The sequence below is a fragment of the Geotrypetes seraphini genome, chromosome 12 (assembly GCF_902459505.1).
Source record: "Geotrypetes seraphini chromosome 12, aGeoSer1.1, whole genome shotgun sequence".
NCBI classification, from domain to species: domain Eukaryota; kingdom Metazoa; phylum Chordata; class Amphibia; order Gymnophiona; family Dermophiidae; genus Geotrypetes; species Geotrypetes seraphini.
The window spans coordinates 31,984,274-32,000,132 of NC_047095.1; the positions used below are offsets into that span (position 1 = coordinate 31,984,274).

The 15,859-nt window shown below is 42.2% G+C and overlaps 1 protein-coding gene across 4 annotated transcripts in view; it reads right to left on the minus strand.

Moving 5' to 3' along the window:
• Window positions 1-15,859, minus strand: part of PRKACB (protein kinase cAMP-activated catalytic subunit beta) — a 173,343-nt gene that overhangs the window by 4,969 nt on the left and 152,515 nt on the right. For all 4 annotated transcript variants that reach the window (XM_033916282.1, XM_033916284.1, XM_033916281.1 and 1 more), the window contains exons 7-9: window positions 10,225-10,320; window positions 9,675-9,797; window positions 5,913-6,077 (exon numbers count right to left, since the gene is read on the minus strand). In XM_033916282.1, the coding sequence (XP_033772173.1) occupies window positions 5,913-6,077; window positions 9,675-9,797; window positions 10,225-10,320 (384 nt within the window). The remainder of the gene's footprint in view (window positions 1-5,912; window positions 6,078-9,674; window positions 9,798-10,224; window positions 10,321-15,859) is intronic.

The following is a 15,859-nucleotide window of genomic DNA, read 5'->3' on the forward strand; positions in this document are numbered from 1 at the left end:
TTTTGGTACCAGTTTGCAGCCCTGGTTCTCATGGAGAAAACTGCCCAAGTAAAAAAAAAAAACCCCTATGTTTTCATTCTTCCAATACACATTTTCAGTTTCATACAACATATCTAACAAAATATTAAATGCTTTGCTCTATTCTTGAAATCAAATTTGATCTGGTCCCAGAAACAGGTAAACTCAATGCAGTTAAATGATCTTTAGATGTGCATGTTAAAAGCAAAAACACAATTACAGTTCAGCTGCATGAAATCTTCCCTTCATGCCTCCAGTTTTTACAAAGAATACAGTGATGTTTTAATAGTATCCTGTCTGGCGATAATTAGTACATTACTGATTATCACAACTATTCGACTGTCAGCCTGTAAAGCAAAACAGCTAGCTTCCTTTTATAACCTATTGTTAGAGATTTGAATACAAATTTTATCTCAAACTTTATAAAGTATTAGATTTTAGAAAAGAAATATTTGAGGAGCAAAGGTGAGTCAGCAAAGTCAGAAGTCAAATTCCACTTCTCCCATCCATTCTCCTTGTGACCTTGGACAAATGACTTTACTTAGGTGCAAACAGATTTGAATTTGAAATGCCAAATAAATTTAAAATCCAAACTATAGTGGCTATATGAAACAAATAAGAACTTTGATAAAATTGTTATGGGAAAATAAAGGAGCTCTGTTTTCTGGTGTAAAAAGGCATCATGTTTTTTTGGGAGCAGTTTCTCCAAGTGGGTTAGTTTTATGCATACCATGACAGGAATAAAACACATGGTTTCTTTAATAATGGTGCCTGCATGAAACATACAGTATAATGCCCTAACAAATTCAAAAACTAAACAGAAACAAGAGACTGGCTCTGTAATAACCCAAACCTAAAATCTGGTTTGATGATGTTAATTTCAATATCCATTCATTTGCAGTCTGTTTGGGCTCTCCTCACAGGTAGATGTGAATACACACCCATAATCTATTGTAGTTTTAAAGGGAATGTCAGAAAATATCCTGTTGTTCAGGGTGAGAAAACCCCAGTCAGTTACCTTTAAACAATTTGATTCAAGCATTGTTTTCCCACAGATCATTTTCCATATGGCAATTACCATTAATTCAAGACTGAAAAATTCTGAAAGCAGCTCAGGACCTGGGTGGTAATTTTATATTTTATTTATTTTATTTTCAACTCGTGATATACTGCAACATATCCAGAAATTAGTTTCTATGCAGTTTAAAACTGTATTTTTCTTATCAAGTAGGTACTCTAAGTGTGTGGCAATGTACATGTATAAAATGATTCTTACTGCAGTTGCTGCCTGGGGCACAATTTGGGTGACATGACTTCTCAAGTATGCATGTTGATTATAAAATATGCTAATCTATATGTACTTGTATACCTGCTCTCAAGCAAGTGTGGATATGTGCATTCAAGGCATGAATTCTGCTGCTTATGCTAGTGTCAAGGACTACCTTTAGATATGATTGATGTAAACAGCATACATTATGCACCTTATTCTTACTGGTTCATTTAAATCAGTCTATACTAGACGCTGTGGTCGGTTGGAATGGCATAAAGCAGTGGTTCCCAACCCTGTCCTGGAGGACCACCAGGCCAGTCGGGTTTTCAGGATAGCCCTAATGAATATGCATGAGAGAGATCTGCATATAATGGAGGTGCCAGGCATGCAAATCTGCTCCATGCATATTCATTAGGGCTATCCTGAAAACTGACTGGCCTGGTGGTCCTCCAGGACAGGGTTGGGAACCACTGGCGTAAAGCACAATAGGGAGTGGTAGCCTTGAAAAAACCTACTAAAGTTAATGGGTGAAACATGTTGGTGTATCTACCCTGTGTTGAAACAAGACCATACAGCTAAGTACTTGTAGTATATATTTTATTAAAGTAATATTAAGATAACTAGTCTTATAGCCCGTTACATTAACGGGTACTAGAATATATGTGTGTGTCTGTCTTTATTTCTTTCTCTCTCTCTCTCCTTAGCCGCTTTCTGTATTTCTGTCTTTCTTTTTCCTTGGCTGTCCACCATCACCCCTTGCCTGCTTCCCCTGTCCATTCTCCCTTCCTTTTATTTCCCCTGTGTCCACCACCACCCCTTCACTGCTCTCCTTATCCAGTAGCAGCCCTTCTCCCTTTGTTTTACCTCCCCCATGTCCAGCAGTACCTCTTTCCTTCTTCCCCTGTCCAGCAGTAGGCCTCCCTTCCTTTATCTTCCCCCCTCCTCCTTCTTATCTCTATGATACACTTACCTTGCTCTGCCCCTGATCAGAGGTTCCCTCCGCCGACAGCTGCCTCAAGGCCCACCCAGTTGCACCCATTGGGAAAGTTCCCCGCACCCCTCCTGACGCGACTTCCTTTTTCTGGCCTGACTGCCGCTGCCGAAGATAAATTTAAAGGTAGGACCGGGTGGGACGCTGGACCGGGGTGGTGGATTGAGAGCCAGAAAGCCTCTCTCGATCCCCGCCTGCATGTAAGGGAGCCTGAGCCGGCAAGACCGCGAGAGAGGAGACTGCACGGACCGAACAGCCAGGGCCCCGACCATCCCCATCCCCTCCTCCTCCCCAGCTGGAAATCACCTCTGAAAAAAACAAAACAAACCACCCGCCGCCAAGATGGCGATCCAGGGCGTACCCGCTGGTAGCTCCTTTCCCTTCCCATGCCTGACGGCTGCTGCACGGACCGAACAGCCCGGGCCCCAAGTCCACTGTTCCCTCTAAGCTGGGCGAGAGTCCTCCAATTGCATTGCTACCATTAGAGGGCAGTGCTTCAATATTGTGTCTTCATCACTAGGTACAGGAAGTTTGCCTGGCATTCTGCACAGCATGCCTATCTCTCACTATTGAAAATGTGATAGTGAAACAGTACCCTCCACTGGCAGGACGACAGGTGGAGGACTGCTGCTCAGCTTAGAGGGAACAGTGGCAACCATCCGCTTCCCCTCCCCAGCTGGAAATCACCTTCAGAGGCGTGGAAGGAGTTGAGGCGGAAAAAAAAAAGCCGCCGCCGAGATGGTAATTGCAAGTGTTCCGGAGCTGCCAAGCCCGCTGCGAGCTTGTTTAACTTTCCGGCGGCTCCTCTCATGATCGCCGCCTGTGTTGGAAGCCTTCTCCGACGCAGGAGCAGCTCGTGAGAGGAGCCGCTGCAGCGTCTTTTAAGGTAAAAAGAAACTTCGGCTGGTAGGGCCGTATTGCGCGAGGTGGAGAGCAGGGAGGCTTGTCTGGCGCGCATGCACACTCCTACTGCCACAGCCCAACAGATCAGGGATCAGGGAATAACGTGGTGAGAGTGCGCATGCGCGCTTAGCATTTTATTATTATAGATAAGCAATCACATTAAATAAGAAAATGATCCAGTGACGATTTGGGACATAAAGCTACTCACTATGAGAGTATTCTGAGTGGGTGGTGGCTCCGCTGAGGATCAGAAAGACTGATTTAAATGAACCAGTAAGAATAAGTTGCATAATGTATGCTGTTTACATCAAGCATATCTAAAAGTGGTTTTGGATATTGCCCTTATTTATATCATCTTGTGGAGAACCAGTGCCATTGGCTAAATTAAAGTGTTTACAAGGACTACACAAAACTTCAATAAAGAGAAATGGAGGTAAAGTTATAGCTTAACAAATGCAAAAAAACCACTCAAATGCAGAAAAAGCCCCAGATTGTTGGTGAAGTGAATCCACACTCTACCACCCAAACATCACAGGCATAAAAAAACTTTCACCAATAGATAAGATGTTACTAATGAAACTTTATTTTAAAAATAGGTTAACGAAATTTTGTGGAGATTTAGTTAAGATTTTTCCGGATGTCTCTAGAACAACTCAACTGAGAAGAAAATAATTTTTGAAGTTAAAAATTAGAGTTTTGGCTCTAGAGGCATCTTTCTACCTAAAATTTCCTTGTAAATGTTTAGTTAAGTTACAAGATATTGAGTATGTTTTTTGGGACCCCGTACAATTACAACAATTTTTAATAGCAAGAGAACAGAAATTATTTTGTTTCATCAGTAGAGAATAAGAGGAGAAATTAAAATCCCTATTAGTAAGGAATGATTCAAGATTCGTTGGGACGAACTGAGAATTCTTATCCTTAATATTTTCCTTTAAACTTGTTTGTTTAGAATTTGTAACATGTTTCCCCATAATATGGGCTTAAAAAGAATTTTGTAAGAATGAATGATTATGAAATTGTTTTGAGAGATGTTTTCTTTTTTTCCTTGAATAATTGGATATTGTAAATGTATTCAAAAGTATAAATAAAAAAAACAAAAACCTTTCACCAAGTAGCAAATACAGCGAGGACTTTACTGTTAAAAATAAATGCTCTAGTCAATCTCACTAGGTGTAATGCATGTGGCCGACGATCGTTTCATAGCTAACAGTGCCACTTCTTCAGGGTCTCAAAGCTATCTGATCAGTAATTGCTTCCTCTGGCGTGTTAGCCATGAAACGATCGTCGGCCACACAAGCAGCATAATATCTTCTCTCAGGGTTTCTGCAGCTGGCATTGTGCTTGTTGCAGGTTTCTGGGCCTTGCTGCGTCTTTGTCAGGTAGAAACCGACGTTTCAGCCACCATAAGGTGGCCTTCTTCAGGGTATGCCTTGAAGTCTGCAGTGTGACTTTGGAAATAGTGGGTTCAATGACCTGATTGGGAACAGGGCAGTCCACCAATTTGAATTTTGGTGGGAAAGTCAGTTGGTCAGAAATTTGAATTTTGTTGTGAAAGTTCATAGAATGGAAAAGTCTCGGGTAGGTTTAAAGATGTTCTCCCCATGGAGCTGGGTTAGATGTTCACTCAGGGTTTCCGCAGCTGGCATTGTGCTTATTGTGTTTCCGGGTCTCACTACGTCTTTGTCAGTTAGAAACTCATGTTTCAGCCATCATGCTGTGGCTTTCTTCAGGGTATGCTCTGAAGTCTGCAGTGTGACAAAGACGCAACGAGACCCGGAAACCTGCAACAAGCACAATGCCAGCTGCAGAAACCCTGAGAGAAGATGATATGCTGCTTATTCCAGAAATAAGAAGTGGACTTTCCCCATTTTTACAATGGCTTATGGAATTTTAGGAAATTATCCAAACATTTTTAAATCTTGCTAACTGCTTTTACCACTTTCTCTGGAAACAACTCTCGTTTGTTTTAAATTTACTACTTAGTAACTTCATTGCATGCCCCCTAGTCCTAGTATTTTTGGAGACAGTAAACAAGTGATTCATATCTACTCATGCTACTCAGTATTTTTTAGACCTCTAACCTCTTATCATATCTTCCCTGAGCATAAATGGATTTGAAAGAGTTTGGACAAGTACATAAGCCATTTTTTAGTCAAGCAGTCTTGGGAAAGTCCTCAGAGAGCAAGGAATAGTTCCATCCTTTGGAATCAGCCAGGTACTCCCCACTTGCTCAGATTAGTCACTCTCATAGCAAGGATGCTGAGCTTGGTGAAATTTTGATATGACTCCATATGTCATATGTTAAAACTGAACAAATTCAGCTGCTTGCCTGGAAAGCTGTGAGAATGCCCTCTTCTGCATGCTATTTTAAGGGGAAAAATCCACCAGAGATACAAGTCATCTATTAATTGGCATTATTGCATTGGGATTAACTTAATCACTTTTTTCTTCTTTCTTTAGCGTGTTTTATAGTACCTCATGTATATGCATTTAAAGAGGCTCTGCAAGAAAAAAACGAGTTTCCCAATGTCACAATAAATATCAGTGACAGCAGCAGGATTACAGCCAAAGTATTTGCTCCATAAGACGCACCCTTATTTCCATCCCCTTTTTGGGGGTGGAAAAAGTGTGTCTTATGGAGCAAAAAATACAGTACCTGACAGAAAACCAAATAGTAGCAACATTCCATACTACCAACCAAAATTCCTGTTAACTAAGAATTCTTACCTTTCTCTGGTAAATAGCAATCCAATCTGTAGTAGCAAACCACTTGTGGTTCTTTATGTCATTTACACCGTTCTTCAGATTTCCATATCGTTTAGTCAAGTCTACCTGAAGTAAATTCCTTAATAGGTCTTTTAGATCTGAACTGAAGTGAGATGGGAATCGTACCTACATGAACATATACATACACAAGCATGCGTATTTATTTGCTTGGAAACAAAAGATTAGAATCATATGAACATGACTCCATATTGCTGTTTCTAATATTATATAGCCTTAAAAGTATGCTCAATAGCCCGATTTGAACACACCTGCTATTGTTAAGAGTTTCAAGGTAAATAATTTGAAAGGGTAATTCCTTAATCAAAGTTAAGTCAGAATGCCAGAGGAAGAGTGAAAAGGCAACAGGGTCTCAGGAGAGCATGGATGTTTATTCTCTAGGTCAGGGGTGTCAAATTACAATTTTGGAGAACCACAAACCAGCTTGGTTTTCAGGATTTCATTAATGAATAGTCATGAGTTATATTTACCCATAACCTCCTAATTCTATAAAGTTGTATGCTCAAATTTCTGACTAGCATGCAAACTTGTGCATGAGTTACAGAATAAAGGTCATTTGCATCCATAACAATTCAATAATTGGCATTAAAAGCCAATTAGCTATAATTAGCATTAATTGGCCCCAAGTAGTAGTTACATGCATGACTGCCTTTTGTCATTATTATAAAGTTGCGTGCTCATTTTTCAGTGCATGCAACTTCAAAGGAACCAGGAAGGGTATGAGTGAGTTGAGGATGTCAGGCTTCTTGAAGGGCTACTCAATTCTAAGGTCTACATGCAGGCCAGGTTTTCAGGATATCCACAGTGACTATACATGAGAGAAATTGCCATACCAAAGAGGTAGTGCACGCAAATCTCTCTCATGCATATTCATTGTGGACATCCTGAAAACTTGACCTGCCCTTGGACCTCAAGGAATTGAGTAGCCCTGGATTATAGAATACTATATTTTAGGAACCTAACTGCCTAAAGTTAGGCTTAAGCATTTATGCCACCCACTAAACTGGCATAAGTGCTCAAAATAATCAGGCACATAAATGCAGACTTGACTTTTTAATCAGCTTTGCATGTTCATACAGGCAACAATTCCAAAACGTAGCACCTAAATTAAGGCCCCACACAAAAGAGTGCTCTTAGCGTCAGTTCTATAATAGCTGACATAAGTTACCGTACTTTGTGTACCTTCCAATACACAATTGATAAAGTTCTGCTTATTATTGTGCGAAATACCTGTGATACAACTATGGGTACAGTTTATATGCCAGGTTTATAGAATAGCACCTAGCACCTAGCATGGACAATCTAACTGCTAATCACACTTAAGCACAGCTGTTCTGTAAGCTTGGCATGCGTATTGGTGCTCTATGTTAGACATGCCTCATAGAGCCGGTCTTAACAACCTCCCTCTGTTTCTGAAGCAGCAGAGCAAGCTGACAACCACCCCCCCCTAACTCACTTACCCAACCATTGAAAGCTGTAGTGGCAGCCAGCGCGCAGAGGAAGCGGCAGTAAACAGGCAGCTTCTGGCCAGCCCAGGCAGGGCCTTTCCTCTGCCGTGTCAGAAGTGACGCGGCAGAGGAAAGGCTCTGCTGGGGCTGGCTGGAAGCTGCCTGTTTACTGCCGCTTCCTTTGCGCGCCAACTGCTGCTCCAGCTTCGGGTAAATGAGTGAGTGAGTGGGGTTTGTTAGGACGCTCTGCTGCTTCGGAAACTGATGGAGGGCTGTCAGGACCTGCTCTACTGCTTCAGGAAAGGAGGGGGAGGGGGATTGTCAGGATCGGCTCTGCTGCTTCGGGAATGGAGGAAGGGAAAGTTGTGGCTGCTGCTAGTGCTTTGGGAGCTTGAGGGCGGGAGATTTGTGGCTGCTGTTGATGCCTCTGGGGCTGGAGGGAGGTGGGTTGTTGGGTCAGTAGCACCACTTTAGATATTGTCTGAAGAGCGCAGGAGACATTTCTTTTTTGTTGACAATTTTTTACTGGTTGGTTTAGAGTGCAGGTTAATTGAATACCAGTTTACTGAGAATCTACTGTACTTAGATAACTGGATGGATCTCATATTTGAATACCATTAGTCCCAGGAGTCATAATATCCTTTTAAAATGTATTGTGATAAGGGGTTGTTCTTGTTTAAGATCAAGTTTCAAGTTTATTTAAAAATTTTATATACCGCCCAATCAGCCTTCTAGGCGTTGAACATTATCTTAAAAACATATGTGGAATAACAAAACATCCTTTAAAACAATAACCATTATTAAAAACATTTAAAAACAATACAAAAACAAACAGAAACAAAAAAGGGAAGAAGGGTAGAACTACAATTTATCAAGTAAAAAGAGAGAACATATAGGGAAAAAAACAAAAGGGAGGGTGTCTAAAAGTAGAATAAAACTATGTAGCCCTAAAAAGGGCACTTAGGTCTCAAAAGCATCAAGAAAAGAAATGTTTTTAAATTCATCTTAAAATGGTGAAGATGGTTGCATACCAAGAGCTAGGCCATGATGTAAATGAAAGGGGTGGGTAGGAAGGAGGGGGTATTTGTGTTGCCTATCTATTAGAGAAGTCTCGCAAACTTTCTGGCCTGCGGCACACTAAATCCAGTGCCTCGTCTGGAAGGCACCTGGAAGTGCGCAGCGGCCCAAGTGGCGGTGGAGGGATCTGGGAGGTGCGAGGAGAGGAGAGACGCCGGCCAGGAGGAGAGTCATTTGTGCTGGCTGATTTCCTAAAGGACGTGCCAGCATGGACAACTCTCCTCCTCACCCGTGTGTTGCAGCATACCCGAAATCTCAGGAGGCACACAGTTTGAGATACACTACCAACCTTTTGGCTTCCCTGGGCTGCATTTACCGAAAAAAATGTTTCTGGGGCCGCGCAAACGCTGCAGCAAGAGAGAGGAGGGAGCCAGCAAGATGGTAAACACCCAGGGGCAGCAAGTTTCCAAGTTTATTATATAATTTGATTAATCGCCTATCACAATTTCTAGGCGATGTACAATTTCATAAATAATCAAATATGGGGAACAAATCAGACAAACAATAATCATATCGAATTAAAAACAACAAATACAAACATTTCTATATATAGTTTAACTTATACATATAAACTCAAAGCAGAGGAAAAATTATTAATGGGTTACAATCAATATAAATTTAATAACGTTTAAGGGAAAAACAATAGGAAGGGCAACAGATAAAATTTATAATGATATATAAAGTAAAAAGTAAAAAAAGACCGAATCTTTGAGATTTATTCACTAAAAGCATCTATAAAAAGGAAACTCTTAAGTTTGGACTTGAATTTATCTAAGTGCTTTTCCTCTCTAATAAATAGTGGGAGGTCATTCCAAGATTGGGGAGCTGTTATAGAGAAAATGGTGTGACGCAGAGGAAAACACTGCATCGCCCTCGACCAGGGCCACAAAAAATACTTCACGGGGGTGCAGGTTGGACACCCTGCACTAACTGTATTAGAGGCTTTGAGAATCACTAGAGTCAGGGCTCTCACCCTCATCTATTTATTATTATGAGGGTTGGTGGGGGGACGAGGGAGAATAGGTTAAGGGTTTGGTTTCATTGGGTGAAGTCATGGGTTAAAAACTTTTATAAATGTTGATGATGGTTGTTTTCTTTGATAGAAGTATTTATAATGCTTGATACCTTTTGAGCGTCATCGATTAAACTCTTTCACTCTAATGAATACGACATTGCTCACCTTGCCAGAAACAATCTTTTCATATATTTGAATTGGTTGATCTGCAAAGAATGGAGGATAACCAGCTGCCATTTCATAGATTAATACTCCTAATGCCCACCAATCCACAGCTTTGTTGTAGCCCTTTAAAGCAATAAAGAAACAGATCACTATTATTAATGACATATGGAATTTGGAATAAATTGTGATTTAAGCTCTTCAGTTCATAGTAGTTAATTTGAATAAAATGGGCCCTGTGGCAGATAACGTGGTAATCATTAGTAAAAGATCCCCTTAGTGAATCTGGCCTTAAGTATGTTACATCCCTAAAGAAAGGCATTTAGTCATACAAAATTCAGTAAAATACTGCTATCACACTTAAGATCTACATAAGGCATGATGTAACATAGCCCCACCAAAGAATTATCTTCCTATAATCAAAAATGGAACACCTAAATCTTGGCTCCAACATATAGCTCTGCCACCACAGAAAGATGTTTCCTCAGCAATTCAGAACAATCTCTAAGGAATTCATTCGTTATCAAAAAATGCTCTTGAACTGGAATTTTACCTTGCTGAGAATAATTTCTGGTGCCAGGTATTCTGGAGTTCCACATAACGTCCAAGTTCTGCCCTTTACTCTTTTGGCAAATCCAAAGTCTGTGACCTAGTAATTCAGAGAATAAACTTACTCAGTGGACCAGTCATGGTCTAACATATACATTTTTAGGCTTACATTTTCAGAGCAATAGTACCAAAAAATGGAATTTAGTCAATCCCTTTAATCTGAGCATCTGCCTGAGGCCTGTATCTTTTATGTACTGTCAATATTTAGTCAATGGAATCCGAAATATTGTAAATTCATATATGTTTAATATAGGAGTACTGTCCCTATAAAGTCAGTAATAACATTCAAAGGATTGTGCTCCCATGCAAATTAGCTAATATTTCTATTTTGACATAACTGTTATGTGACAAGTATTTTTTAAAAATAGTATATGAATAAGTAGGAGCAGCTGATAGATCATAAACCAAAGGCCCATATTCTCTAAACAGTACCATTGTCAGTGGTCACCTTAAAAGTTGCCGCTGATTGCGTATCAAGTTTCAAGTTTATTGAGATTTTGATTTAAACGCAATATCAAATATTTTCAATGCGTATAACAAAAATAAATTCGGGGAAATAAATAAAACCATTTGAACAATAAACATACAAACATATCCATAGATGATTAAAAATTCATAAGGAATACAAGGATAAACTACATTTGTTTCAAATAAAAAAAAACAAAAGTAAAAACATTTAGGGAAGAACATTAGGAAGGGTAAAAAAAAACAACACATTGATTTTTTGTGAAACTTGGTCTAAAATACATATTTAAAAGAAAACTTAATTTAAGAGTTAGTAGGAGGATCATAAAAAGAGAAAAAATTATCTAATCTAAGATTCATATGCATCTTTATAAAGGTAGCTTTTTAAAATTACTTTTAAATTTCTCTAGAGAGGTTTCGGCGCGTAAAGAGGTTGGAAGTTTGTTCCAGATCTGAGGTCCCAAAATAGAAAAGGTTGTAGTTCTTCTAGTGCCAATCACATGATGGCAGCATTTAGAGAATCACACCTCCGGCAAATGTAGGCCAGGGTTGTCATGGCCTACATTTCCGGTGCCTATCTTTGATGTGAATTGCGCCTCTTAGGTGCTTTATGGTGTCTAATGCCACTTCCAGCATTTGCCACACCTACAATGTCATTAGGCACTGCAAAGCGCCTATGGAGGTGTGATTCTGTTGCTGTGTTTTTGGGCACCAGTAGGTGCCTTGAAAATCAGTTAAAAACATAATTTAAATGGCGCTTTTCACTTAGCTTAGGCGCCGGTAGGGTGCCTACCAACGCTTAAAAAACAACGCCATTTACAGAATATGGGCCATTTAGCATTTCACATTAATGTAGAATCATAAAATTTTATGGATTCAAGTAAAAGCTCAGAATAAGGATCAGCACGTACAGTGCACTAGAATCATGTATGTTGCATTAAGACATTTTGCCTAGGTAGCTTGTTGAGCTCCATAAAAACCCTAAGCTGTAGATCCTTGGAAGTCATGAGGCCAGTTCGATGTAGGCAAATGGACACTTAGAAGCAGGGTCCTCCATAAGCCTGGGAACAATCTCTGCCAGATGACACAATCCCATTTTAAGAACAAGATGACCTTCAAGGCAAGGATTTTCAAAGAGCAAAACTTCTGCTATGCTTGAGCCATAATGTGCCAAGTCCCAAATCACTGAATATTTTTGCCTTAATTATTCCAAATGCTTTAAACCCTTTGAAATAGATGAAATTTGGAGTGGGACTACTCCTTGCTGAAAGCATTAGAAGAGTAGCTGCTTTAATAAAAGCATGCCTGCCTGTGGATCATATTATTGACCCGAGGTTCTATCTATTGACTTCTGGGGTATCTCACAGCTGGACCAATTTTACAATTTCTCGGTCAACTAGCTTTTCCTGTAGGCCCTGACAGTTAAAAGATGATAAATAAATCTTGCATCAAAACGTGTTTATTTTTTCTGCTGTGATAGGCCTGGTTATGGGTATCTCATCTATAGACAGATAAAGAAACTAAACATTTTGATCTGATTTTAGCAGGGATGGGGATAAGAATACCATAATACCCATGCTTGATTAGATCTTGCCTGACATGAGCATCTTCTGACCCTCCTTAAATTGAGCATGGCTCTAGCACAGATTGAGCTTCTTTTCCAATTCCCCTTTGAATTGTTTTTGAGTTCCCTTAAGCAGTCTATTTTTATGTCTTTCTTGTCTGTTTTCTTCATACTGTATTTCCTCAGTTTTTGTGCTTCAGTCACTAATTTTATTACTGGAATATATGCAACACATTTTGGTTTCATGTTTTATATCCATCTCTTATTATCCATGGCGATCCCTATTTTAAATAGCTATCTTCAGTGCATTTTTTCAAAGGAGGAGTTTTCTCTCTTCCCTATCAGTAGAAATCTCGTGGTAATAATTTGTACTGCACAGTACTGAATATGATTGATGTCTGTGATAACATGCATAAACAATCTATTGATATGTCCTTATCATACCTCTTTACTCTGACTAATAAATTCAACTAGGGTAATTTTTTCCTCTCATGGAACCCAGAATCGATAGATTGTGAGTCCATCACGACAGACAGGGAAACAATGCTTAAGTACCTGAATAAATTCATGTAAACCATTCTGAGTTCCTCTTGGAGAATGGTATAGAAAATTGAATAAATAATCAAATCTATTTATCTATTTTCAATGACGCATAAAAGCTCATTTGTTAAGTCCTTCACTTTTGGGTCTTTCCTGCCTTTCTTCTTCCTCTTAAGTTCACATCTTAGCTTGTCTTACTCTCATGCGGTTCTGCATCTCCTCTTACCATTCTTTTTGTGTCAGCCTTCTACTTGTATCTATTGTATCTGCTTTAAGCTGATATCGGGATTGTCTCCAGTTTACCTTTTTCCTCATTTTGTGTTGCATAGACTATCAAGAGAAACTAGAAACTTCTACTTATTTGCTTATCCAAAAATTAATGGGTATAGATATAAGACCTTCTTAGATAGGACCCTAGCATTTCAAGCTGGTAGGCAATAATCTTGGTTAGATAAATGTATTCAGCAAGCAATGTTATCCTATTGCAGTTTTCGGAAATTAAATAAGACCACTTTGTTCAATAAGTTTATTACTTAGTGAGTTTTATTATTGAAATTCTATTTTACAAATATTTGCATTTTTTACTGTATTATTGTATTTCGCTGATTGTCCAGCTCTTTTTAGTGTAAACTGCCTAGAACTTTTGGTTATGGTGGTATAAAAGAATAAAGTTATTATTATTATTGTGCTCCTTCCTGTCTCAGCCTTTCTTTTGATGGGTTTTTTTTTCCATATCTGGAGCCCATAAATGCCTTATCCCTTTCAGAAATGCACCATGCCTAATGAGCTCTCTGCTATCCTACTGCGACTGGTTTGGTAGATAAAAAGGAGGTATGACTTTCGTGCAGGTAACAGAACAAGACGCTTTTGCACTCTGAATTACATTCTATTCTACAACATCTTGCAGTGGGTTGACTGGACATCTCTGCAGTAGTTGAACAATGGAACATTCCATGCGGCTGATTGATTTGGAATAAGACCCTATTGTCCCTTACACGGTTTACACCTCCCATCAGGTTACTCTCATAATTCTTTCCATTAAATGCATGCCCAAAGTAAGGGTGCATGCTTGTATGTTTTTCATAATTGAACACTACTTTGAATGTTCTTCCTCTTCTTGATTTGAATCAGATGTATTCAAGTTTAGGAAGGATCTGAAAAATAACATTTTCTGATGCTTTTAGTACTATAATGAGAGGTTATATAGTTGAATAATCATAGTTACTACTACTGCTTGATATGTTGCATGCGTTTAATTTCACATATTTTTCATATTCATCTGGCACCCGTCTAGGATTGTTAAATAGGTAGGATTTAATTTATGTATTCAGTTTATAGAAGTAATTGAGATACTGAATCAAAATTAGCTATTGATAAACTCCTAAGGAGTACCGTATTTTCGCGGATATAACGCGCGCGTTATACGTGATTTTACGTACCGCGCATACCCCTCGCGCGTTATATGCCTGAGCGCGGTATAGAAAAGTTTTTAAACATAGTTCCCACCCCGCCCGACGCCCGATTCACCCCCCCAGCAGGACCGCTCGCACCCCCACCCCGAACGACCGCTCGCACGCGCTCCCACCCGCACCCGCATCCACGATCGGAGCAAGAGGGAGCCCAAGCCCTCTTGCCCGGCCGACTCCCCGACGTCCGATACATCCCCCCCCCGGCAGGACCACTCGCACCCTCACCCCGAAGGACCGCCGACTCCCCAACAATATCGGGCCAGGAGGGAGCCCAAACCCTCCTGGCCACGGCGACCCCCTAACCCCACCCCGCACTACATTACGGGCAGGAGGGATCCCAGGCCCTCCTGCCCTCGACGCAAACCCCCTCCCCCCAACGACCGCCCCCCCCCCAAGAACCTCCGCCCGTCCCCCAGCCGACCCGTGACCCCCCTGGCCGACCCCCACGACACCCCACCCGCCTTCCCCGTACCTTTGTGTAGTTGGGCCAGAAGGGAGCCCAAACCCTCCTGGCCACGGCGACCCCCTAACCCCACCCCGCACTACATTACGGGCAGGAGGGATCCCAGGCCCTCCTGCCCTCGACGCAAACCCCCCTCCCCTCCAGCCGACCCGCGACCCCCCTGGCCGACCCCCACGACCCCCCCACCCCCCTTCCCCGTACCTTTGGAAGTTGGCCGGACAGACGGGAGCCAAACCCGCCTGTCCGGCAGGCAGCCAACGAAGGAATGAGGCCGGATTGGCCCATCCGTCCTAAAGCTCCGCCTACTGGTGGGGCCTAAGGCGCGTGGGCCAATCAGAATAGGCCCTGGAGCCTTAGGTCCCACCTGGGGGCGCGGCCTGAGGCACATGGGCCAAACCCGACCATGTGCCTCAGGCCGCGCCCCCAGGTGGGACCTAAGGCTCCAGGGCCTATTCTGATTGGCCCACGCGCCTTAGGCCCCACCAGTAGGCGGAGCTTTAGGACGGATGGGCCAATCCGGCCTCATTCCTTCGTTGGCTGCCTGCCGGACAGGCGGGTTTGGCTCCCGTCTGTCCGGCCAACTTCCAAAGGTACGGGGAAGGGGGATGGGGGGTCGTGGGGGTCGGCCAGGGGGGTCGCGGGTCGGCTGGGGGGGAGGGGGGTTTGCGTCGAGGGCAGGAGGGCCTGGGATCCCTCCTGCCCGTAATGTAGTGCGGGGTGGGGTTAGGGGGTCGCCGTGGCCAGGAGGGTTTGGGCTCCCTTCTGGCCCAACTACACAAAGGTACGGGGAAGGCGGGTGGGGGTGTCGTGGGGGTCGGCCAGGGGGGTCGCGGGTCGGCTGGGGGACGGGCGGAGGTTCTTGGGGGGGGCGGTCGTTCGGGGGAGGGGGTTTGCGTCGAGGGCAGGAGGGCCTGGGATCCCTCCTGCCCGTAATGTAGTGCGGGGTGGGGTTAGGGGGTCGCCGTGGCCAGGAGGGTTTGGGCTCCCTCCTGGCCCGATATTGTTGGGGAGTCGGCGGTCCTTCGGGGTGAGGGTGCGAGTGGTCCTGCCGGGGGGGGGGGGATGTATCGGACGTCGG